Source organism: Mesoplodon bidens (genome assembly GCF_964165515.1).
Source record: "Mesoplodon bidens genome assembly, chromosome: 4".
NCBI classification, from domain to species: Eukaryota; Metazoa; Chordata; class Mammalia; order Artiodactyla; family Ziphiidae; genus Mesoplodon; species Mesoplodon bidens.
In genome coordinates, this window is record NC_138160.1 from 149,305,866 (window position 1) to 149,332,368 (window position 26,503).

Here is a 26,503-nt window from a genome sequence, read left to right on the forward strand (position 1 = left end):
GAATGGGATTAATTGGCATGTAGGGCCCTCCAAAGTAAAAAAAAAATTCTTAAAAATTCATTACAAAAGGCTAATAGAAAATTAAAGCTGTAAGAGGTATCTAAAACAAAAGAACTCATAAAGACAACATTGAACATAGTGGTTATTTTGACAAAACATGTCCATCTTTTATAGTCTCTTATTATCACGAGCAGACCACTAGAAAAAATATTTGTTCTTTTGACAGAAAAAACAATTTTTACTTTTGCACTAACTTACTTGTCATATTAAAACTTGTTCACCTAAATTTATTCCAATTTTAGCCAGTCCTGATGACACAAAAAAATCCTTTCTAAAGATTCCTTTTTTTTCACAAAACTTTTACAACTTTCTATGTCCATTTTACTTGTCCTTTGTTTTCTTTCCTATTTAGAAATGACTGGCTTTAGGACAAAGTCACTTCGTTTTCCCACAAAATGCATTCCCATTCCTTATACATTTTTCTTTTAATTTTCTTGCATACAAGGATGTCTTCCTTATTAGTCTTAGTAGTTTTAGAAACCTTAATTTATAGTGAAACTAAGAAGTAAGCAATTGTGAACTGTTTGTTATACCAATATTTCTTTTCCAATTCAGTAAAAAGTATCTTATTAATAGATCCAAATATCTTTTGTTTTCTATAATAAGGCAAAGGTAGGTAAACTTAGGCTTGTTTAGTATTGAATAACTAATGTTTCAGTATTTTATCTTACTCAGAAATGACATAGACATTCAATGAATTCCCATCATTCAGTTTAATGTAGCAAACTCTAAGGGTGTAAATTACCCCCTCAAAATTGGTAAGCTATTCTAAATAGATCTAGCATAAAACAGTTATCACTTAAAACTTCACATAGGGAAGATGGCGGACTAGGGGGATGTGGAATTCGCGTCTCCGCACAACTAGGGCACCTACCAGGCACCAGTGGGGGACCACAGACACCTAGGGGATGGGAGGAACCCCCAGCGACTGTTTGTTTCAATTATATTTTTATTTTACCTAATATATTTTTCATCTTTCTAATTTTATTTTGTTTTTTGTTCTTTGATATTGTACTGCTCCCTTTTTTCTTTCTTTCTTTCTTTTTTTTTTTTTTTGCCACACCACGCAGCTTGCAGGGACCTTGGTCCCCAGGCCACAGGTCGGGCCCGAGCTCCTATGGTGGGAACTCCGAGTCCAAACCGCTGGACTAACAGAGAACCTCAGACCCCAGGGAATATTAATTGGAGTGAGGCCTCCCGGAGGTCCTCATCTCAGCACCAACACCTGGCTCTATCCAACTGCCTGCAAACTCCAGTGCTGAACGCCTCAGGCCAAACAACCAGTAAGACAGGAATACAGGCACTAGCAACACAAGAAACAAATAGGTAAACTGGACCTTATCAAAAGTAAAATCTTTTGTGCATCCAAGGACACTATCAAGAGAGTGAAAAGACACCCCACAGAATGGGAGAACATATTGGGAATCATACATGTGATAAGGTTTTATTATCCAGAACACATTAAACAGCCTTGCATATCAATAATAAAAATGCAAACAACCCGGTTAAAAAATGGGAAAGGAGTTGAATAGACTTTTGTCCAAGAGTGATATACAAATGGCCAATAAACAGATGAAAATTTTCTCCACATCGCTAATCATCAGGAAAATGCATGTCAAAACCACATGAGCTAACCACTTTGCACCTACTAGGATGGCTAGAATCATGGCCAGAAGTGTTGTCAAGGAGAAAAGCAGCAGCGGCGGCTCTAGCGGCAGTAGCAGTAGCAACGGGTCCAGAGAGTGGAGGTGCTCCTAGAGCAGCGGCAGTTCTGACTACAGCGCGGGGACGATTCCGGTTCGTGTTCGTCCGCGGAGATCTCTCTCATCTCGCTCGGCTGCGGGAAATCGGGATGAAGCGAGTGAGTCCGCGATGGAGAGAGAAAAGGAACAAATCCGTAAACTATTGGTGGCCTGAGCTTTGAAACGACAGAAGAAAGTTTGAAGAAGTACTACGAACAATGGGGGAAAACTTACAGATTGTGTGGTAATGAGGGATCCTGCAAGCAAAAGATCAAGAGGATTTGGTTTTGTAACTTTTTCATCCATGGCTGAGATTGGTGCTGCCATGGCTGCCAGACCTCGTTCAACGGATGGGAGAGCGGTTGAGCCAAAACATGCTGTTTGCAAGAGGGGAATCTGGAAAGCCAGGGGCTCATGTCACTGTGAAGAAGCTGTTTGTAGGTGAAATTAAAGAAGATGCTGAGGAACATTATCTTAGAGATTACTTTGAGGCATACGGACAAATTGATACCATTGAGATAATTGATAGGCAGTCTGGAAAGAAAAGAGTCTTTGGGTTTGTTACTTTTGATGAGCATGATCCTGTGGATAAGACTGTGTTGCAGAAATACCATACCATCAATGGTCATAATGCAGAAGTAAGAAAGGCTTTGTCTAGACAAGAAATGCAGGAAGTCCAAAGTTCTAGAAGTTCAAAAAGTTAAACATGAAATTAACCCTGTGAGCCAACATTTCCACTCCTGCCTATACTGAAACAGATGCTCAAATATGTGTACATGAATGCTGGTTGCAGCACTATTCACAATAGCCAAAAGGTGGAAATGTCCTAAATGTCCATCAGTGGCTGATGGAAATGTCCCGAATGTCCATCAGTGGCTGAATGGATAAACAAAGCATAACCTGTACATAGGATGAGAATAATAGTCATAAAAAGTAAGGGAAGCTCTGACACATGCTGCAACATGAATGAAACCTTGAAAATATGCTGAGGAAAAAAAGCCAGACACAAAAGACCAATATTGTATGATTTCATTTAGGTATATAAAATGTCCAGACTAGGTAAATCCAAATACAGAAAAAAAAAATTTTTTTAAGAATTTTTTTGGCCATGGCTTGTAGCTTGTGGGATCTTAGTTCCCCCACCAGGGATTGAACCCAGGCCCTCAGCAGTGAAACTGAAGAGCCCTAACCACTGGACTGCCAGGGAATTCCCAGACAGAAAGTATTTTAGTGGTGACCAAGAGGTAGGGTTATCATGGCTATAATGGCCTTATACTTTGTTTTTAAACGAGTATACAGTTCACATACCATAACGTTCACACTTTTAAGTGTAAAACTCTGACTTTTTGTACATTGCACAGCTGTCCAACCATCACTATACAGTGTAAAAAAGGAAATATAACTTTTTACATTTCAAAATTCACAGAGACTAACTAAAAGCTGATCTGACATAAATTTCCCTGCAGTATAAAATGCACACCTGAGAACTGTGACATCTCAGTGGCTGTGCTGAGACCAGTCTTGCAGAGAGACTGGGGACTCAGGGTCTGACTTCCCATGGGGTAAAGCTCCCTGGGCCTTGGGTAGCTGACCTCAAGCCCCAGCGGTGGGAGCTTGGACTAAGGGCAGAGCCTCCTGCTGTTAAAGGTCACACATGGACCAAGCCTGACCCTGCATTGCACATGGTGGTGTCACTGAGTCTTTGTTCTTAAAGGGCAAGTTTCCACCATGACCTTGCCCTGGGCCATGCCCTGACACTGGAGATCACCAAGCTGATGAAATTTTCACCTATTGAGGTATGGGGAAGTTATTCGGGCTTATACATGATTTAACTCGAATTTTATGCTAACTAAAACGGCCTGTTTGTGGCCTATCAAACACATTGTCTGTATGCTTTAATTATTAAAGGGCACATTGACCAGAACAAAAGATGTCCATGTTAAAAATAAAGACTAAATGTCTCCCTTCCTGGGACACCAATGCTGGTCCTCCTTCTATGATGACTTCCTTCCCAGGTGCCAAGGCCATAGCTACTCGTTGCCTCCTGCTGCAGCCTATGTACTGATCTGTTTGTTTTTTGGGTTTTTGTTGTTGTTGTTTGTTCTTGCCGTTTTTTAAAAAAATATTTACTTATTTGGCTGCACTGGGTCTTAGTTGCAGCACGCGAGATCTTCGTTGTGGTATGCGGGGTCTTTAGTTGTAGCATGTGGGATCTAGTTCCCTGACCAAGGGTTGAACCCACGCCCCCTGCACTGGGAGCACGAAGTCTTAACCAGTGGACCACCGGGGAAGTCCCTGATCTGTTGGTTTTTGAAACCTTGAAGGAATATTTCCTTGCCTTGTCTGCTGTTAAAGAGTTCTGACAAGATAGAAAACGGTGCTTAAAACCTTGCTTCTCCTGAGCAGGTCCTCTGAGTTATCTGAGAGGCCGTCTTAAGGGCTCTAGTCTTCAGTTTGGCTCAAAAGACTTTTCTATTCCTATTATAGATCGTTTATTTATTTTTTTTTTTTTTCTTTTTGCGGTATGCGGGCCTCTCACTGTTGTGGCCTCTCCCGTTGCGGAGCACAGGCTCCGGATGCGCAGGCCCAGCGGCCATGGCTCACGGGCCCAGCCGCTCCGCGGCATATGGGATCCTCCCAGACCGGGGCACGAACCCGTATCCCCTGCATCGGCAGGCGGACTCTCAACCACTGCGCCACCAGGGAGGCCCTGTCGTTTATTTTTTATTTCCATCAACAAGCCCTATGACCCGTATTTTCTCATCTTCATTCCGGGTATGGAGCGATCCCCGGGGAAACTGAGTCTGGATTTCCAGGTGCAGGAGGAGGACACAGGGGAGCCACCGAGCAGATGCCACAGGGTGTTCCGCGCCCAGAGCCCGTTCTGCACGGAGCCCAATTCCCAGGCGGGCGGATCAGCCACGCGTGTCCCTGTGGCCTGTCATTTGGAGGCAGGGGCGGGGTCTGGTTGAACTGTCCAATCAGCGGCGACTGGGCGGGGTCCGGACAAACAGCAATCAGGATAGAGTGGGACTAGGAGGACTGTCCATCAGGGCAGGGGCGGCACAAGGATTACTGTCCAATCAGAGCCCGGGCCCCGGAGAGGGCGGGCGGCGTGCGCGTTCCCAGCCCGCGGAAGTTTTTCTGCGCTTGTGCGAACTTGTCCTGCGCGGCTTCAGGTGTTGCGTCCCCGTCGGTCTCACCTGCCCAGGTCGGAGGGTCGCCCCGAGGACGCTTCGGAGAACCCGAAAGGAGGCACAGATGGTGAGTGCACCGCTCAGGGCCCTAACAGGGGAAAGGCTGGTTCGAACGGTCCGAAACTTGCCGAAAGCGACGGCCGGGCCAGGGTCTCCCCGCGTCCCACCCACCCCGAACTCCCGACCCGAGTCTCCCCCTCGGCCTCGGGGTGGGTACCCGGGATCCGGACCCGAGTCTCCCCCTCGGCCGCGGGCTGAGGACCTGCCGTGTTGCTCCGTCACTGCTCGGGGTCCGGGGCGTCCGGACTGAGTCTTTGGCCCCGTGGGGGTCGGAGGGAGGACAGGACTATTCCCGACGTGGGCCGTTAGGCGCTGGGGCGTGGGGGACCCGCCCTGGACCTGACAGATAAAGTCAAGCCCGGACTTGTCAAGGAGACTGTATTGCAAATACTGTTGCGATAGCGCCGAGGCTCGGATCTCGGAGATGTGCCAGCGTCTCCAGCCACACAGCAAAGGGCTTTTCTGTGTGAGGAGGGCAAGCAGGAGGGAAGTTGGGCGAGTGAGGGCGGTGCGCGGAGTGCGGGGCCAGCGTGGCTGGACTGGACAGGGCTCCCTGGGTCACCTGTTGTCTGGAGAAGCTGACCAGGGGCTTGTTTGGAACCTCAGTGTTGCTCAGACGTGGGGGCGACACCCCGTCCAGGAACCTGTGGGGAGAAGTCTGACGCTGTGGGGTAAGAAACAGGACACAGAGAACTTGGTCAAGCCCAAATGTATGGGCAGGAGGGCCGGATCTCCTGGTGTCAAAGATAAAATGTCAAAGTGGGGCTGGCCCCTGAATACATGCAGGGAGCATCACAGAGTGTCTTTGTATTCTGGGAACAGATTCACAGTGACCTTGCCCCCAGGCCGACCCCTGACTCAGGAGGTCCCCAGGCGCTCCTGTCTCATGTGGAACAGTTATCAGTATTGAGCTTTATTTGGGGTATTAGGAATTGCAACTTGGGGGACCCAGATTTGAGTTGATGGAATACAATTTATGTTTTTGAGGCATAAGAAAGAAAATTTAAGCATAACATTACTCTCTGCCCTTATTGGGCCCTCCCTAATGTGCATTGTGCATCTGCATTATACATTAACCAGACCTTCTCAAAGGTAGGAATGTCTGCTCCACCAGAAAGATCAAATTTTTTTCCTCGTTCTTCCACCAGCAATGTAACTCCAAGATAACATACCTTTCCTAATCCTGTCAGGGGTCATGCTGATCTGCTGCAGATCTAGACTATGTATTTTTGGTGAACTTTATGCGAGATGTCATTGTGTCATTTTGATATATGCTCCTTTGTCTCAAAAATGTATATGATGGCCTTAGACTTCTAGTAAGTGGAACAGCCCTCTGAGTTTTACGAGAGACTGTCTCCTGGGTTATAATCCTCTCATAGGCTTAAACAAAATTTTCTATTTTCTCTTTTAGACCAACTATTCATTTTTCATCAACAGCATAACACTGAAAGTGTTGTAGGGAGGAGAAAGAGTAACAGACTTATTAAAGGAAAAGCCACAGGGTTGTTAAAGTTGCCTGGCATGAATTATGATAGACTGACACAGGGAATGAAATATTTGTCCTTAAGGAATAGGCTGTCACGAGTTATTTAGGGGAAGGGTCCAACAAGTATCTTGACTTTCTGGGTCATTGGGCAGATGTTCTGGATGCCTGTGTTAAGGCAGCAAGTGGTCAAAAGTTCAGATTCCATCTGGGCTGAGACCTGCATAAGGCCCACTTCCTCAGTGGCCTCCTGCCTTCATTTTAGAGCGCTTTCTTAGCAATACTGACTCCATTTTGATTTTCCTTTCACACCTGTCCCCTGCTGTCCTGGCTCCCGGACTTAGGGGGGCAGCCCTGGACAGGGGGCACTGAGGGGAACTGAATGGCACATTTCTGTTCAGGAGAAGGGGACTGCAAGCTGTGGGCTGATGCTGTGTCTGTCTGGCCAGGAGTACATTCGGCTTAGAGTCCACCAGGGCAGCCAGGTCTGGCGCCCCATAGAAAGCCAGGCAGTAAAGGGCTGAAGCCAGCCACCCGCACTTCCGCCCTGCTCCGTCACGTGACCTACAGCCCGCCCTTCACTCAGAATCCAGGCCTGCACCCGTTGTCAATCAGGGCCCAAGAAGGGGGTGTGCCTAGAGGCCCATCCAATTAAGGTGCGAAGGCTTGGAGCCTCATCCAATCAGAGACGGGGGCGGGCGCATTCTCTTACGTGGTGACGTCGCTCTTAGCCGCCCGGGCGTTCCGTCGCACCTACTTCAGGGGGCCTCAGGTATCCCGTCGCTGTCGCTCTAACCTGCCGGAGCTGTTGGGCTGCAGGGCCACGGGGAGGACGACCTGAATGCGCGGAGAGGGCCTGAAATGGTGAGTGCGTGGGGCTGACGCCGAGACCGGCTGGGGCTGGTTCGAATTGGCCGGAAGCGGCAGCAGGATAGGACTCACTGACCCCGGTCCGGACCCTAGTTTCCACCCTCGACCGCGTCGCGCGGTCCCGGGGTCCTGTCCGGTCCTCGCGTGGGGTCTCGGGTCCCAACTCGGGTCTCCGCCCTCGACCGCAACGTGGGATCCCGTGAGTTCCGACCCATTCCCTGTCCCGGTGGGTGTCTGAGCGAGGACGGGGCGAGCCCCCGGAGCGGGCGATCAGGCGCTGGGGTCCCGCCCTGGACCTGACAGATAATAAGTCCAGGGTTGGTCAGGGAGAGTGTTTTGCAATTAATGTTGCGATAGGGCCGAGGCTCGGATCTCAGGGATGTGCCAGCATCTCCAATCACACAGGAAAGGGCTTTTCTCTTCTGTGAGAGGAGGGTGAGAGGAAGGCGGATTGACAGAACCAGAGGTCCTGTGGTCAGGGCGTCCTCGGCCCAGGTGAGAGGGGATTTGCTCTGCAGCTCAGTGATGCTCTGTTTGGGAGGTGTAGCGGAGAGTGACCCAGAGTCAGGGGCATTTGGGAAGAGAAGCCCTGAGTAAAGTTTAGGTAAGAAATGGATGTTGAGCTTAAAAATAACAGTTATTTACTAGGAAAAATGGATTTATTTGGGAACAGCAAAAAATTGCAATTCGGGACAGGCAGAGTATAGCAAAAGCCATAGGCAACTCCAACAGACTTATTTATTGGAGAAAAAGGAGGGAGTTGGGAGGGGTTGTACTGATGTAAAGTCCGTCGAGAGATGGAGAATTCAGGATGATGCTGGTTTCTCATTGGCTAGTTGCTGGGGTAGCCAGTTTCTTGAGAAGATGCAATGTATGTGCATCTTTTTCTGTTGGGGCCTGTAATTGTTGATTCTTTGGTGTTTTCAATTTTTCTGTTGGGGACTGTAATTGACACTTCTTCCTGTAATTGATGTCAAGTGGTACTGGGTGAGGCTCTCCCTTCTGCACCCACCCCCACTTCTTTTTAGTACGTTTTCTCTTTTTTAATTTTCACAAGGGCTGTTGAGAACACTTGGTCAACGCTGTGGCATTAAAAAAATTACAAACTTTACAACAAGAGACCTTTATTCAAATGAGTTCTTGGAGGGAGAGAAGGGTCTGTTGCACCAGGCACAGGGGGCTCTGCAGGAAGGGAGACATGTGAACCTAAGATCTGCAGGTGTCTCAAGAGTTGGACAAAGAGAGTTTTTCTCTTATACAGAGGAGTAAACACCACCAGGAGGGACCAGGTGAGATGCTCAGATAGCAGATCCCTGAGGCCAGCCTGTCCTTAGGGGTCTGTCGGCTGGCTGGGGTGAGGCCCGGTCAGGGGGAAGGAGAGGAGCTGAACCAACGTTTGGCCAACAAGCATTTGTTCTGCTTGGTCAGTGGGGGGAACCGTTCCGCTAATCACTGATGAGGTGGAGACGGGGCTTTGAGGGTACTGCGTCTGGCCTTGTCCTGGATAAACAGGGGGCCTCCGTGTGAGTCTTATCTGAGTCAGGTGGGGCACGGGGGTGGTTTCTTGCAGCCTGCCGTCTTCCAGAAGACCAAAGGGTGGGGGGTCCTTTCACCTTCCATCGAAGTTTCCAGGAGCACAGGGCTCAGGGAGTGTTCAGCATTGTCCCCTGACACCTGTGAGCTGCCTCCTCTGGGTCCTCTGGGTCAGCGCTAATAGCTTTCTTTCCCTAATCCAGCTTCCGGTTTCAGCAAGTGTAAAATTCTGCATTCTTTCTGCCTGGTTTCTTCTCTTTAGTGAGGGTAGTAAGCATCTCAGGTCTTTGCCCTTTCCTGCTGACTTGTATTATTCTGGGCCTTTGGGCCTTTGGGCCCCCAGATGCCTCTGGGGAGAAGTGTCTCAGTACAGAAAATGTTTTCTCTTCCATTAGAATTGCAGGAAATGGGACTTCCCTGGTGGCACAGTGGTTAAGAATCCGCCTGCCAATGCAGGGGACACGGGTTCAAGCCCTGGTCCGGGAAGATCCCATGTGCCGTGGAGCAACTAAGCCTGTGCGCCACAACTGCTCAGCCCGCGAGCCACAACTACTGAAGCTCGCATGCCGAGAGTCTGTGTTCCGCAACGAGAAGTCACCGCAATGAGAAGCCCACGCACCACAATGTAGAGTAGCCCCCGCTCGCTGCAACTAGAGAAAAGCCCACGCGCAGCAATGAAGACCCAACACAGCCAAAAATAAATAAATAAATTTATTTTGAAAAAAAAGAAAAAAGAATTTCAGGAAATGCAGGCAGTCCCACCCCTTCATGTGAAATGGGTGGAGAGATGGATTAAAAAGATTCATAGAAATTGTAGTGACTCTTCCATGAAGGGTACAGAGTTGTGACACTGTCTGATCCTGGTCCACTAACTGTTACTACCTGGTCAACAGAGGTTAGTGGAAATTCTGTGAAATGTGACCAGTGCTACTGAGACTTGCTCACTTCTTTTTAAATGAGTTACAGCTTGTCATCATGAGGATATTAGTGAACTGGTGCCTGTCTTCTGAAAGTGGTGAGCAGTAACCAGTTGCTCAAACCATAAAGGTGCCCTAGAATTTCCCTCTCCTACATTATCCATGAACACAGGAGGAAGCAGTGATCCTGCAGGTTCTCATTTACACACTGAGACAGGGGTCTTCGTCTCATGTAAATGACGCACGGTGCTTGAAGCAGGTGCATCATCTGGGGCGGGGACAAGCTGAGCCTGTGAGGGAGGTGAAGGAAGGTGCCCTGGGGTCTTGCCCCGCCCCACCTCTCTACTCCACCCCCATTGCAGATGGCCTCCAGACCATAGAACCACCACAGAAGGAGCTGTTGATGGCACGAGCATGGGGCAGGGCATCCAGCTCCAGAAGTGCTGGGGGCGGTTTGTCCTCTGAGGTTGTGCTGCCCTTGGCTATCTCCCGACCTTTGCTTTTGGCCTCATTCAATGAGTTGGTGGATTGAGTGTGATGTGTGCACCCTGAGTGAGTCTGTGAAGGTCAGACGTGGGGAAGACTCCTTGGGCTCCACTGCTGTTGAGAGGGTCGATGAATTAGAGAGTTTCTCTGGGTCAGAACTTCAACTTGAGAGTTTCCTCCTGGGTGAGAATTGAGGCCCAGAGGAGGGGGCATTCCTACACTTAGGTGGAGCCCAGTCCTTCCCCCTGCCCTGGGGGTACCCATCCAGCTCGGATGGCTTTGACCTTCTGACTTGGGGTTTCCTTGTGCACTGTGGGCAGCAGGCTGCTGATCTGAGTGGCTCACACTTGGCTGCTCTTCCCTTTTGTGTCCTCCTCGATACAGTGTTCTGCCCTGTGACTCAGTGTGAAAGCATGTAAAACATTTTTGTTCCATTACTTGAAAGTGTAGGGTTGTTTGGTTTTTATAGATTTCACCAATTTTATATGTATGTGTATGTGTGTGTGTACAGCTTTATCATGTGTATATGTGTATAGCCATCACCACAATCAAGATACAGCACTATTCTGTCACTACAAAGATAGGTCCTGCTATCCCTTTATAGTCACACAAACCCCACTTCCTTCTTCCCCTCACCTCTAACTTCTGACAACCACTCATCTGTTCTTCATTTTTATAATTCTTCTAGTAGTTTTAAAAATTTTTATTTGGTTGCACTGGGTCTTAGTTGCAGCAGGCAGGCTCCTTAGTTGTGGCATGCGAACTCTTAGTTGCGGCATGAATGTGGGATCTAGTTCCCTGACCAGGGATTGAACCCGAGCCCCCTGCATTGGGAGCACGGAGTCCTATCCACTGCGCCACCAGGGAAGTCCCTCTTCTAGTAATTTTCTACTGCATACTTTTTTTTTTTTTTTTTTTTTTTTTTGCGTTACGTGGGCCTCTCACTGTTGTGGCCTCTCCGTTGCGGAGCACAGGCTCCGGACGTGCAGGCTCAGTGGCCATGGCTCACGGGCCCAGCTGCTCCGCGGCATGTGGGATCTTCCCGGACCGGGGCATGAACCCGTGTCCCCTGCATCGGCAGGTGGATTCTCAACCACTGTGCCACCAGGGAAGCCCTATTGCATACTTTTTTCCACTCTTTCTGGGACTCCATTGATACTAATGTTTTATCTTTTGTGTTTGTCCCACAGGTCACTAAGGCTCTTTCACTTTTTTTTTGGTCTATTTTCTCTCTGTTGTTTAGATTGGGTAAATTCTGATGTTCTACCTTAAGGTTGACTGATTCTTTCCTCTGTCATATTCATTCTGTATTGAAACCATCCAGTTTTTTAATTCAGTTATTGTATTTTTCAGTTCTAAAATATCCATTGGTTCTTCTTTGTATCTTTTCTTTCTTTGCTGAGACTTTCAATTTTTTATTTGTTTCAGGTGTGTTTGTAATTACTGAAGTATTTTTCAGTGACTTTAAAATCCTTGTCAGATAATTCATGTGTGATTTTGGTGTTGGTGTCTGTTGATTGTCATTTTTTGTTTGTTTTATTATTATTTGGCTGCGTCGGGTCTTAGTTGTGGCACACGGATCTTCGTTGCGGCACGTGGACTCTTCCTTGTGACACGCAGGCTTATTTGCCCTGCGGCATGTGGGATCTTAGTTCCCCCACCAGGGATCCAACCCGCGTCCTCTGCATTAGAAGCCAGATTCTTTACCACTGGACCACCAGGGAAGTCCCTTGCATTTCAGTTTTTGTTGCACTTTGCAGATACTGCGATGTTTGCAAATTGAAGGTGTTGTACAACTCTGCATCTGAGCAAGTCTGTGGGTGCCATTTTCAAAGAGTATTTGCTCATTGATGGTCAGCATTTTTTAGCAATAGTGTTTCTTAATGTATGTACAAGGTTTTTTAGACATAAGTCTATTGAACACTTAAAAGACTATGTGACTTTTACCTGTACAGGGAAGCCAAAAAATTTGTGTAATTCACTTTATTGCAATATTTCTTTTATTGTGGTGCTCTGGAATTAAACCCACAGTGTTGCCAAGGCCTGCATGTATTTTTTCCTGGTAAAATGATGCCATTAGTTTCCTCTGTTAATGATTTTAAAACTCAAGCATGTACTGCAGATCAGCATTAGAGAGATTTCTATGTCTATTATTACCAAGAGATCAGGGTGAGAAATACATTTGGATATTTGAAAAGACTCTCTGAGCAGAAACAAGACTTGAAATGTGGTTTTATGATAAGCCATTCAGAAGATCTCAGTCATGCAATACTAAAAAGACAGAACAGAAGATAAACAGGCACTAAGCTCATTGTCTCCAGCACGTGACACGTGACATATTAAGACATCTTTTGCTCCCATCCTGGTATATGCAGCAGAGAGACAGGCTTTAAATGGGAACCAGCACTTCTGCTCAAATGCATTGGGCAGATTTGTTTTTTATATTCTCCCATTCCACACACCCTGAAAGCTTTCATGATGAAGCACTTCTTGACCCAGAGCAACCCAGTGGTGTACACAGGTATCTGTTTAGTAAAGAGGAGCAGTTCCCCGTTGAACAGTAGGAAGAAATGAAAAGAAGATTATGTAAAAAAGTTCCAAGACTGGTATTTCAGTTGCTCTCAAGAAATTTATGCTTCAGTGATAAGGAGATAGACGAGATGAAGACTTAACTAAAGATGAGATTCTGTTAATATGGATCCTGCGGGGGAATAATTGTTCATCGGTATTTTGCTCCATTGGGATGAGAGTTTGAAAAGCACTTCATATGCCTTAAAAAAAGTCATGTTTACTAAAATAAGATCATTTAACTTAATACTAATTATTTATTATTTCCCGTATTTGTCCATTTTCAAAGCTCAACAGGCTCCATAAAGTATACTGAAGAGTGACCTGTTCACCTGTTATTAAGGCAGGTGCGTGGAAATAGTGTACTAGAACTACATCTTTCATGAACTGTCAGCTTGCAACATTTTCCCCCCAAGAATGGTATCAAAAATTGTGCTTTATGGAAACCTCCCTCCATACTAGGAAAGACTATGAAAGATTTTGAGCCCGGTTCCTTTTTGAAAAGACAGTCTTTCCTCATCTCCAAGACTGAGCATCATTCATCATCTTTAGGGCCAGTCATGTTTAAAGGCTTCACATCCACTCAGCCCATCCTCAGGAGCTGTTTCTTGCCGAGCCATGTTATCTGCCAGCTCTTCATTCTGGGCTTTTGAAAGTGGTTATTTTTTGTCTTTTTTCTTTCTTGATGGGACCGTTTTAGGAGTTTCAACAAGGATGATCAGGCGTATGGGTGGTGCAGGGTATTGGGAGGACTCTTCTCCAGGAGCTGCCCTTGGTGGGTGGGAACAGTCTGTAGGTGATGGCAGTTCCAAGCTGAACGTGACTGGCCAGCTCTGCTTTCATTTCACACATGGTGGAATGTGCGGCGTTACTTCTCTCCAGGATCTCTCTGTTAAGGCAGTTTGGGGAATCACCATTTTCAGCCTGTAGTCTTGAAAGAAAACCAGACTGAATTTTCGTCTCTTGTAGAAATAGAACATCATGCATCAAGTTCCATCTCTGGACACTTGTTGCATCCTTGACAATTGATTTGTGATATCTCCTCAACCTACTGGATCTCTGAAACGTTTGTAATTTTGTTCCTTAAGCAATTCATATTCTTTTATTTGCCCAAGTTCTGGTGCTTTTGAATAAAATTGCCATTAGATTGAGAAGAACGTGTTTTTAGCTAGTCTGAATCTTTTTTTTTTTTTGGCGGTACGCGGGCCTCTCACTGCTGTGGCCTCTCCCATTGTGGAGCTCCGCAATGGGAAAGGCCACAGCAGTGAGAGGCCCGCATACCGCCAAAAAAAAAAAAGTGTTAGAATGTTTACTGGATTGTGCAACCGTCCTCATATTCTAATTTTAGATATTTTTATCACTCAAAAGAACTTGTACCTGCTGGCAGTCACCTCTCATTCCAAGCCTCCGCCCGCCCTTGGTCTAGGCAGCTTATTAATCTAATTTCTGTCTTTATAGATTTGTTCATTCTGTACACTTCACATAAATGATATGATACTGCCTGTGGGCTTTTGTGAATCCTGTTAATGTTTTTAAAGTTCGTTGATTTTGTGTCGTGGATTAGTACTTCATTCCTCTTGTTGCAAATAATATTCCGTTGTGAGATTACTGTGTTTGCTTACCCAAATCAGTTGATAACCTTTTGAGTTGTTTCCGCTTTTTGGCTGTCACGAATCATGCTGCTGTAAACATCTGTGTATTACTTTTGGGGTTTTTTAAAATATTTATTTACTTGGCTACATCAGGTCTTAGTTGTGGCACGTGGGATCTTCTTCGTTGCAGCGCATGGACTTAGTTTCCCCGTGGTGTGTGGGATCTTAGTTCCCCTACCAGGGGTCGAGCCTGCGTCCCCTGCATTGGAAGGCGAATTCTCAACCACTGGAGCACCAGGGAAGTCCCTGTGTATTAGTTTTTGTGTTGGTGTTTGCTTTCGCCTCTCTTGGGTAGATAGATACCTAGGGTGGAATTGCTGTGTTATATGGTGACACTGTGTTTATCATTTTGAGGATCTGCTGGACTGTCTTCCAAAGTGGCTTCATTTTACCTTCCCACCAGCAGTGTGTAAGGTTCCAACTTTCCCACATCCTCGCCAGCATCTATTTGTCTGTCTTATAGCCTTCTTAGTGGGTAGGAAGAGGTATCTGCTTGTAGTTTTCATTTGCATTTCCCTGATGACTGATGTCCCATATTTTCAGGTGTGTGATTAGCAAACCCCAGCTGCAGCCCCGGTGAGGTAGCTTTGCCTTCTTTGTAGCTGATGTAGTGGAATATTTTATCATTTCAATTTCCGGAATATATTTTAAATTAAAATTCTAATTGATAAAGATAGTTTGCTTTATATTTCAAGGGTGTAGAGTCATACCATATTGTCCTAAAAACATTAATTCGGTGATTTTTCTCTGCGTTAAAGTCATCTTTGGCTCTAATGCCATCAGATCCTTCTATGACTCTTCTTCGTGGGGCATTATTCTTGATTTCTTGCTTATTTATCTGAGAGGCGCTGCTGGCTTGATAGATCCCTTAGGAACCAGGCCTCCTCTTACCCCACAGGTGTCCCAGGCCCTGGGCCCTGGCCTGCGTCTGTGCCCTTGGTGTCCACCTCATCCTGGCAGGGGGTTTGTACCTCTACCTCTGTTGGATTTGAGGGGACTGGCCCAGGCTTTTACATGCTGTTCAGTCCATGCGAGAGTTGTTCAGATTCAGCAGCCCTGGAAAATCAGTGTTCACGATCTCCTGATAGTCTGCTCCGGTTCTAGGAGGTTCAAGGAAATAACTTATGAGCAGGCCAAGTGTCCATTTCCATGTCATCTGAATGATGATTTCATTTTCAGTATGTGTCATACCTCACAGTCTGCTCTATCTCAGTAAAAACCGTTCTTTTTCATTACGTGTGCATGAGTGTTTATCAGGTATTGCTGTTACACTTTGTTTCAGTTTCCAGCACTTACCATCACTGAGTAAAGTGCATTTGATTGGCTTGTGTGTGTTCATTTCCCACAAGAGTGTAAGCTCAGGAGTCCTAGGAATTGAGTCCGGTTCCCGACTGTCGGCCTCCCCATCCTCCCACACATGGGGGTGAAGAGGGAGCCTTGCTGACACGGAACCTGTGGCTGTTTCAGGACTCGGTGGGCTTTGAGGACGTGGCTGTGAACTTCACCGCAGAGGAGTGGGCTTTGCTGGACCCGGCTCAGAGGAAGCTCTACAGGGACGTGATGCTGGAGACCTTCAGGAACCTGGCCTCCGTGGGTGAGGACGGCTTCCTCCCTGCACTTAGTCTTTAGGGAACAAATATTTCTTACAATGTTCTTTCTTACTGGAACCAAGGAATAGGAATATGTTGAAAAACAGGCAGACGTGGTCCCCACCTTTATAGAACCTACCTAGAGTCAAATAGCTTTTCCATGACCATAAATATTTCTATATTGAATTGATTTTTATTGCTCTTGATCAGAATCCTGAGGCTCCCTAATTGTATAAACGTGAGCGTGGTCTCCAGTGTCACTTTGGGGCAGTGAGAGCGGCGTTACGGTTTTCACCCTGTGAAAGTTACACTGCGATCAGTACACATTTGACATGATAATCTAGCTGCACTTAAACCAAACTCACCCATCCTCAGTGACATGAAGACCAGAGAATCGGCCCATTTCACGGAGGGCTTGTTGTCCTCCATCCTCCCCCTGAGAAGCTTTTCTCCACGAGCAGGACAGCAGCCACGCACCACCCCATCTCCCAGTGGCAGCTGGGTCAGTGGAGATAGGCTTCCCCTAGGGCCTCTGTGCCTGCGATCACCAGGAGGGCACACCTCTCGGGAGGAGCAGGTTCTGGATCAGGGAGAGATATTTGGACATAACTGTTAGAAACATGACTCTGTCTTTGAGAAGGTGATGTTTGTCATTAACCTGGCTTCCCTGTTGGACTTTTCATCCATCTTTTTCCACTTGGGAAGTCTTTCTGTAGCTCCTCTTACGAAGGGAGCATTTGGGAGTGTGCATTTTGCCCAGTTCCTGCCTGCTTTGCTTCTGTGAAGTATCTCTTCTGAAGTATTTCTTAGTGAACAGTCTGCCATTTTGACTCATTTTCCCTGTGATGACTGAAGTTCCAAATAGCTGAGGTCCTCAAGAGTTTTTCTTTGTGTGTGTGTTAATTTTGGTTTGGACCCAATTCCAACGTGTGTGGGTATTAATTTTGGTTTGGACCCAATTCCAATGTGTGTGTGTGTGTGTGTGTGTGTGTGTGTGCGCGTACGCATGCACATGTGTTAAGGCACCTCACACCAACAAACAATTATTGGACCAGCAGCACATCATAGAATTCAACTCAATCCTGACATCATCTACCCAGTGATAGCCACAGATTCCACAGCTTAAGGGTTCAGTCCTTCAAGACTTACTCCATATTCCCCCACTTCAGATGCCAATCTCAAGTCCAGGCTTTTACCTGTCCTCCTGACCAACTGGCTATAAATCAGAGGTTCCCATGACCCTCTCCTTGGGTTCAACTAATTTATTAGTTTAGCTCACAGAACTCAGAGAAACATACTACTTACTAGATCACAGGTTCATTTTAAAAGGATATAATTCAGGAACAACCAGATGTAAGAGATGCATAGGGTAAGATTTTGAAAAGGAGTTTCTGCACCTCTCCATGTGCCAGTCTCCCCACATCTCCATGTGTTCATCAACCCAGAAGCTCTCTGAACTGTTTTTTCGTGCCTTCATTACATAGGCATGGTTGATGAAATCATTGGCCATTGGCAGTGGATTTGATCTCTAGCCCCTCCCCCATCCCCAGAGGTGTTGGGGCGTCTGGGGGTGTGGGTGGGACTGAAAGTTTCAACCCTTTAATCACATGGTGTCTCCACTGGCAACCAACCCCCATACTTCAGTTCTTTCCAACAATTTCTTTCATTAATATAAACCCAGTTGGGATGGAAAGAGCTTTTTATGAATAACAAGACACCTATTTCACCTTTCTGATCCTGAAGCGTTTTCTGGAAATGAGCACAAGAGACCACATATTATTCCATTGCTTTTACTGCTCAGGAAATTCCAAGGGCTTTAGGATCCCCGAGCAGGAAACTGTGGATAAAGACCCAATTTATCTGACAAATATTTGTTGGCCATCTGAATGACCAATTATATATATATATATATATATATATATATTTCTGATAAATCACAATATCACACATCTTCCTTCCTTCCTTTATAAAATTATTTTACATTTTTGAATTAGTCTATGGAAAGAAATCTACATGTGGTCTCTTTTCTTTCCTTTATCCCACCATTTCTTTCCCATGGATTTAATTATGTTACCAATTATTGCAGGTTCTTGCTCTCAAGTTAAAACCAGTAGATCAAGTGCTCATTGGGATATTTTGGAGGCTGGACTATGCAGTGAAGAGAAAGTAGTAAGATTCACAAGAAATGATTCCAGGTCTTTTTTGGGAGAAAACTGGGCATTTCATAACATGCAAGATCAGCATCTAACTCAGGAGAGGCATTTGAGGTGAGTGGCACTCCCACAAGGGGAAGGGGAATCTCGGAAGAGTATTAGACTCACTTGAAATTAAAGAAAAAGTGTAAACTTAGCTAAACAATTTTCTATTCACAGAATTCTTACAAAACTACTTTTATAAATGTGATGTAGATATGGAGCTCCTAAAACTTAATTCAGTAGGAAACACTGGTCAGGAAACCTCGTACGTAAAAAACACTGAAAGTTACGGCTCTGCTTGAGCCCTCAGCTGGAGCATTAAACTTGCACTTTGTCACAATGCAGAGAGTGCTGAAAACATGCCCATTCATTGAAAATGGCAAATGTGTAGTCAAAATAATAATGAATAACCATCAACAAATCACTAATTAATAAATCACTTATAATCATGAATCCCTAATACTGTGCTTCCTATTTTGAACAGAAATAATTTGGTGGAGAGTCTCTGTGAAGGTAAAGAAGGTCATCAATGTCTAGAATCCCTGAACCAGATTATAGATCTTACTGTGCATAAGAGTTATCGGACTGGAATTCAGCCCCATCAATGCATTAAGTGTGGAAAAGCCTTCAGGAATGATTCTTTCCAGAAGAATCAGCAAAGATCTCACCCTGGACACAAACATTATCCATGTGAAGAATGTGGGCAAGCCTGCAGCTGTATCTCGTGCCTAAGCCCTCCCAGGGAAACAGACACTGTAGAGAAACCCGAAAAACATCAGGATGCTGGGAGAGCATCGAAGAGGTGCGTGAAGAGTGGCAGTAGCAAACAGTCTTTGGAGTGTGAGAAGTCTGGAAAAGCTCTCGCTTGTCCCTCATCTTTTCAGGAACATGAGAGAAGTCATTATGGACAGAAAATCCACATGTGTCAAGTATGTGGGAAATGCTTCAGTTATTATTGCCAACTTGCACGGCATGTGAGAACTCACACTGGAGAGAAACCCTATGAATGTAAAGAATGTGGAAAGGCTTTCACTCGCATCTCACACTTCCGAGAACATGTGAGAATGCACACTGGAGAGAAACCCTATGAATGTAAGCAGTGTGGCAAAGCTTTCAGTTGGTGCACTTACCTTCGAGAACACATGAGAACACACAGTGGAGAAAAACCCTATGAATGTAAGCAGTGCGGCAAAGCCTTCCCCTATCTCAAATCCCTGCAAGGGCATGTGAGGATCCACACTGGAGAGAAACCTTATGTGTGTAAGGAATGTGGGAAATCCTACAGTTGTCCCAAATACTTTAGAAAACATGTGAAAACACACAGCGGAGTAAAACCCTATGAATGTACAGAATGTGTGAAAGCATTCATTACTTCCTCATCCCTTCGAGAACATATGAAAACACACAGTGAAGAGAAGCCCTATCAGTGTCATCAGTGTGGGAAAGCCTTCAGGTATCCCAGATCCCTGCAAGGACACATGCTAACCCACAGTGAAGGGAAGCCATATGAATGTCAGCAGTGTGAAAAAGCCTATAGGTGTCTCATATCCCTGCAAAGACACATGAAGACACACACTGGCGAAAAATTCTGAATAGAAAAACTATGGGAAAGCCTTCATTCTCCCTTAAAATCTTATAAATGGAGCAGTCACAGGAGAGAAACATGAATGGAAAGAATGTGGGGAAACCTTCAGCACTTCACTTATTTTATACTTGAAAACTCAGGGTAGACAGAAATTTTTTTAATGGAAATAAGTATTATTTTTCCTTTTAAGTGCCTCATCCTGAATAGGGATCCCAGTGTATTAGTTTCTAGCTCATGTTAACTGATCTGAACACTTAAGATAATAACCATGCCTCTATGTTCCCATCAAATTTACTACTTATGTTTTGTTATCTTGGACTTTAAATAGTTATACAGTCAAATAATACTTGTCTCAATTCCATTACAATGTCTTTTGAACCCAGAGTGAAAGTCTTTTTGGTTTGTGTTTTTTTTCATGTGCAACATGGTATGAGTTTAGATGAAAAAATTTTTTTAATGAATTTATTTATTTTATTTATTTTTGGCTGCGTTGGGTCTTCGTTGCTGCGCAGAGGCTTTCTCTAGTTGTGGCAAGTGGGGGCTACTCTTCGTTGCAGTGCGTGGGCTTCTCGTTGCGGTGGCTTCTCGTCGCACAGCATGGGCTCTAGGCGCACAGGCTTCAGTAGCTGTGGCTTGTGAGCTCTAGAGTGCAGGCTCAGTAGCTGTGGCGCACAGGCTTAGTTGCTCCACGGCATGTGGGATCTTCCCTGACTGGGGCTCGAACCTGTGTCCCCTGCGTTGCCAAGAGAATTCTTAAGCACTACGCCACCAGGGAAGCCCCTAGATGAAAATATTTTTGATTCTTACTTTGCCTTATATTCCTAATATGTAATCATGATGTGAGACCTGTGTTGTTGAAATGTCTTTTCTGGTTCCTGAATGATATTGGAATTTTCTGACTCAGTATTTAAGCTGCCCTTAGTTTATATTACTGAAAGGTGTGTCTTCCATGTTTGTTGCTAGTGGATACCATATTTGTGTTCCTCACAGAAATTAGTAATTGTGGGAGGTCTTGGAAGACCTTCTGTCTCATCTGATTATGTTTATTAACTTGGCCTCTCTTCATTGTCCATGATCTTGGGTGGAAATTGCACACGAAACATTGAGTTAAGAAGAGCGACTTGTTGGTGTGAAGTTGAAAGCTACTATCCAGATGGTTCTACTGAATTTTGTTGTCAGCTTGGGCAAGGTGGCAAGCTATATATACCAGAGTCCTTTTATTAGTGGTTCTGAGTTAAAGTGTAGGGAAGGAAAAGATGCGTGAGGTCCAGGGCTTCCCTGGTGGTGCAGTGGTTAAGAATCCACCTGCCAATGCAGGGAACACGGGTTCTAGGCCTGGTCCAGGAAGATCCCACATGCCACGGAGCAACTAAGCCCGTGCACCACAACTACTGAGCCTGCGCTCTAGAGCCCGTGAGCCACAGCTACTGAAGCCCGCGCACCTAGAGCCTGTGCTCTGCAACAAGAGAAGCCACTGCAGTGAGAAGCCCCTGCACCACAATGAAGAGTAGCCCCCACTCGCCACAACTAGAGAAAGCCTGCATGCAGCAACGAAGACCCAATGCAAACAAACAAACAAACAAACAAAAGATGTGTGAGGTCCAGAAAACAGAAGTGAGGAAGCCATGATTCTCGGGTCTTCTGTACCATTAGGAGATGGAGATGCGTGGCAACCTGGTAGGCCTGAATTCCAACACCATTTTCTGACTTCTGGCTCTGCCCATGTGGAACAGCCCCCAACCAGACACATGTTTGGCATTTGGGGACAATGAGAAACACAGGTATGGTACGAGGGAACCCTTTTGAGTTTGCTGTCTTTCTCATTGTCTCTGAGGGCCATGGGTAAGTTCCTCTTGGTTCAGATCTCCACTCTCTTCACATTGAGCTTCCCACTCTATTTGGCTTCTCAGTTTGTAATTTCCAGGTGTTTGGAAAATCCCAACCTTTTTTCTGTCCCAAGATCCGCATGGGGACTGTTAGTGGCAGCTTGCAGTTCCCCAACCATGTGGAGCCCTGAGTCCACAGTCCCCATTTGTTGAGGTCTGCTGGGTCAGCCCTTTCCCTAGTCCAAGTTTCCACAGAAATTGCTGGTGGTGCACACAGGGCCTTTTCTTGGGAAGTCTGCAATAATTTCTAAGCCCCAGCCCTTGGTTCTGTTCCCAGTTTCCTTACTGGGATCTGCTGGTGGTTTAGTGTATAGTTCCCTATGTATTGGAATTTTCCCCCAGAGTCCACATGGGGAACTGCTGATGGCAACTGCAGTTCTCCATTTGTTAGGAATGAGTCCACAGGGCCCATCTGTGAGGTCTGGTGGTTTAATCCTGTCCCTGTCTCTAGTTCTCTGGTTGCTTTTGGTGTCCACAGCTCCATTTCCTTGGTTACCATTGGATGCTCTTAATGTGTGCATGAGGTAAAGGCTACTTGCTACATGGGAATTTCAGAAGCCATAGCCACAAAAGTTGGGCAAGGAATGCAAACTTCAATGCTAACTCAGACACCCATGTTAGGTTAAGTTGGTTACAAAATGGGTTAGGTTGATACTGGGTCACCCTCAAGCCTCAAGAAGATTAATTTTCATTCAGTGAGGTACAGCGTAATACATCACACAACTTCCAACCCAGCATCATGTCCCTTTTAGGTATCAGATTGTCTCGAGAGACCCAAAAGCTTAGCTAAAAATACAAAAACAGTAATACAATGTGATCCTTAAAATCTACAGAGTCAAGTGTATCCCTTTCTGGCACACTTGTTTTTTTTTCATATCTAAGAACTGTGGTCCCAGAAGCTGTAGATATTTGTAGTAATGGCAAAATCTTGCTAAGCTTGTTTTGTTTCCTGAGAACTTGGCTTGGTAACTGTCATGTTGGGGGCCCCAAAACATGGCCAGACTGAAATGTGGGTTGCACCTAACCTAACAGACTAGGGTCCTACATAACTGCTGTCAGCCCCCAGGAGAATTGCAATGCCCATTAGAAGAACCTCTCTAATTGGATAAGATCATTTCAGAGGTGCACTCAAGAGTTCCCAAATGAAACAAACAGAATGGGATACTTACTTTAATTGGCACCCAGAAGCTCCCAAAAGGCTTCAAAATTCCAAAATTACCTTCATTAAAGTTTCCTTGCAACAAGCTAATTAAAAATTAATTGTATAAAAGGCAACATAAAGTCCAACAAGTTAGCAGCCTCATATACACCCTCATACCTACCTACCTTGAAAGGAGGATCCCTCCTAGAGTTGATAAGAGTCAGAGATTTTCTGGTAAACTGCTGCATTATTCTCTTTAACAGCCTAGGGGAAACTAAAATTAAAATTAATTTAAAACTCTAGCCAAATTCTAGTAAAAATCAGAGCTACGCTGTCCACTTTCTACCCCACTCAGAACCTGCAGATGCGATCCTGGAAAAACTGGCAAAATCAGCTAAGGGTGAAAATTCTTATCATAGTCAGCACTCCCAAATCTCTGTACTGCCCAGTCGAGAGAGGGAAATAACATTTCACGGCTGTTCCTTTCCAAAATCCATACCAACTGGTTATTGGTCCTTTCTCTCCCAGGGATAGATTTGCTTCCTTGCATGTCTTGTTTTATGTCATAGGAACTTGGCTGGGGGACTTCCGTTGGTGGCGCAGTGGTTAAGAATCTGCCTGCCAATGAAGGGGACACGGTTCGAGCCCTGGTCCGGGAAGACCCCACATGCCATGGAGCAACTAAGCCTGTGCGCCACAACTACTGAGCCTGCGCTCTAGAGCCCACGAACCACAACTACTGAGCCCACATGCCACAGCTACTGAAGCGCACGTGCTTAGGACCCATGCTCCACAACAAGAGAAGCCACCATAATGAGAAGCCCACGCACTGCAACGAAGAGTGGCCCCTGCTCACCACAACTAGAGAAAACCCACACACAGCAATGAAAACCCAATGCAGCCAAAAGTAAATAAATAAATAAATAGGAAAAAGAAAAAGAACTTGGCTGGGCTTTCTGCTTTCCTGGGACATACAAGTTGATGGCGCTTTCTTTGGCTCTTTTGTGAGTGACTCTAGATATTGTGAAGATAATGTATTTTGTACCTCCTTGGGGACACTTCTTGAATCCAAGACGTTCAAATTGCCAAAAATATTCACTGCTTCTCCTGGCTGAAACCTGACACGACATTTGAAAGGACTTAATAACGTTAAACCAGAAATTTGGCCAGATTAGAAGCTGATATGCAGAGCCTGAAAGAAAAAACTTTCATTAGGCCTTTTACCTTAAGTTAAATGTACCCATAGGGAAAGAAGAACATTCCAGCAAAGGTGGAGAGGTGGAGCAACGCATGATATCATTTACACTACAACCCAATTCTTTGAGGAACTGAGAGCAACTGTACTTATCTTACAAAAAAAAAAAAAAAAAAAAAAAACAGCTGTAGAGGCAATCCAATATCTATTTCTTTTTACCAATTGTAAAACCTTCCCTATTTATCTCAAAAAGCTTTTAAGTTATTGGTCTTAGGAAGCCAGAGTCCTTAGAGGAATTTATATCATTTCCCTGTGCCTTTGAGATAAAAAAATGTTAACTCCTAATCTAGGCCGTATGTTTAAAGTACAAACTTCAGGGATGTATTTGTAATGAGAAGTAAAAGGAAAGGGGGAAAGGTTATTTTCAACTTAGAAAAACAAGAAACCCTTAAAGTGTCTTCTAAGGTCTCTGTTTGGATCTGTGTGTGTATGTCTATGAATGTACATTAAAGATACAGTGTTTTTTTTTTTTTTTTTTACCTCTGGATGCTATTGACAAAATTAATTTATATTGTAAAAGGAGCTCTATTTAATTGCCTTAAAGAAAATAAGCACTTATATAAATTAAATTCCCAGAAGTGTAGTGGAAACTAACCAAAATGCTTTTCAGGTTCACGTCATCTGGGAGAATATTCACGAGTGAAGCTAATTTGCATTTGTTGGTTTAATTAAAATAGGCATGTCTTTAGAGTTATCAGCATTAAATATAAAAATTAGAGGCAAGAGGGAGGGGATATGGGGATAAATGTATACATAAGCTGATTGACTTTGTTATACAGCAGCAACTAACACAACAATGTAATGCAATTATACGCCAATAAAGATGTTAAAAATTTTTTTTACTTAAGTTTACCTAAAGTCAAATAACTTCACTTTATCTCACAAAATTTGTCAGGAAAAAAGATAATTTGATTTAATTAAATTTTCAAAACTAATCGAAACATAATAGTTGAAAACAAATAAATAGATTGCAAGATAAGGTTTTAGGTGAATTTTCCAAAAGACTCCCCAAGTCTTTTGGTAACCTAGAATCTTAAAGTTTTCCTAAGTTAAATGATGATTTAAGTTAAATACATGGAATATCCAGATCATTTCCAAATAAGAAAAAATACTAAAACATTAGTTACTGAGCATAGGTTTATCCACTTTTTGCTTCCTTTTATTGAGGAATTAAAGATATTCCATTGGTAAAAATGAGAAATTTTCTATGGAACAGCACGTTTCTAGAAAGTATAAAAAGTTCTTGTAAGTCTGACAATTCTACAAATGCTAATGTAAAGATAGTTGCTTCTTCTAATTGTTAAGAATTCTAATTAATACATGTAATTAAAACTACTGAAAATAATTAGGGAAATAATTCTATATTCAAGGAAAGTAAGATATGTTTTTTGTTTAGAAACAGTATGAGGTATGAGGGAAATGAAAGTGATTTTGTCCTAGGGGACTTCATTGGTGGTCCAGTGGTTAAGACTCCCTGCTTCCACTGCAGGGGGCATGAGTTCCATCCGTGATGGGGGAACTAAGATCCTGCATGCCGTGTGGCACGGCCAAAAAAAAAAGAGAAAAACAATTTTTAAAAAAGAGAGTGATTTTGTCCTAAAGTAAAGCTGGTTATTTCCAAGAGAAAGAAAACAAGTGGACATAGAAAATTACAGAAACTTTGTAAGAATGGAATCAGGGAAAATTTTTGTGTGTGATCAATAAATAAATATAAGAATTTTTTTAAATTAGCTTTAATATCAATAGTGTACTTATGTAAAACTGGGACTTCATTTAAATAACCAAGTTTGCTCAGAACTGTAATAGAGCGCTGCAGTGCGCAGCCCTTAGCGCTAGGCCGTTGCTACGAGCAGTTACCCGCCCCCCCCGCACCCTGTTACCAGGCAACTGTTACCGGGAGACCATTAACGCGGGGAGGTTAGAGCCAGGTTAGAGGTCATGCTCAGCCATTGGTCAGTGCTGCAGTGGGCCCCGCCCCAAGCGAGCAGCTGTCAATGAGCAACCGGTGGAGGGGCATCGAGCCAAGGGTCGCCGGAGTGGTGGTCGTCAGGTGGAGAGTGGGGTAAGAGGCAGATCCTGGCCTTCTCTCCGGGGCCCTCCAGCTCACCCGGCATCGGGTTGGCGGGTGAGCTGGGGGGCCCAGGGAACAGGCTGGGGGTGTGTCCTGCAGGGCTCCGGAGCCCTCACCAGGACCGCCCACTGGCCGGGCCCAGGCCCTGAGGGGGCGGTGAACCTCTCTCCCATCCCCGCCTCTGCGACCTCATGGCAACGGTAGTCTGCGTGG

At 45.0% G+C, this 26,503-nt stretch overlaps 1 protein-coding gene and 1 pseudogene across 3 annotated transcripts; both read left to right on the forward strand.

Moving 5' to 3' along the window:
• Positions 1 to 1,522: 1,522 nt before the first annotated feature.
• On the forward strand, positions 1,523 to 2,521 carry LOC308617025 (heterogeneous nuclear ribonucleoproteins A2/B1-like; annotated as a pseudogene). The gene has a single exon. The product of its transcript is annotated as a heterogeneous nuclear ribonucleoproteins A2/B1-like (transcript).
• Positions 2,522 to 4,964: 2,443 nt separating this feature from the next.
• LOC308617022 (zinc finger protein 77-like) lies at positions 4,965 to 26,071 on the forward strand. 2 transcript variants are annotated; one of them, XM_081233676.1, is made up of 4 exons: positions 4,965 to 5,066; positions 16,036 to 16,162; positions 18,244 to 18,424; positions 18,837 to 26,071. In XM_081233676.1, exons 1-4 carry the CDS (start codon positions 5,064 to 5,066, stop codon positions 19,942 to 19,944), a joined length of 1,419 nt encoding a protein of 472 aa, XP_081089802.1. In that variant the 5' UTR covers positions 4,965 to 5,063; the 3' UTR covers positions 19,945 to 26,071. The 2 variants fall into 2 exon arrangements, with proteins under 2 accessions (XP_081089802.1, XP_081089801.1); XM_081233675.1 differs by lacking the exon at positions 4,965 to 5,066 and adding an exon at positions 7,300 to 7,406.
• The last annotated feature ends 432 nt before the right edge of the window (positions 26,072 to 26,503 follow it).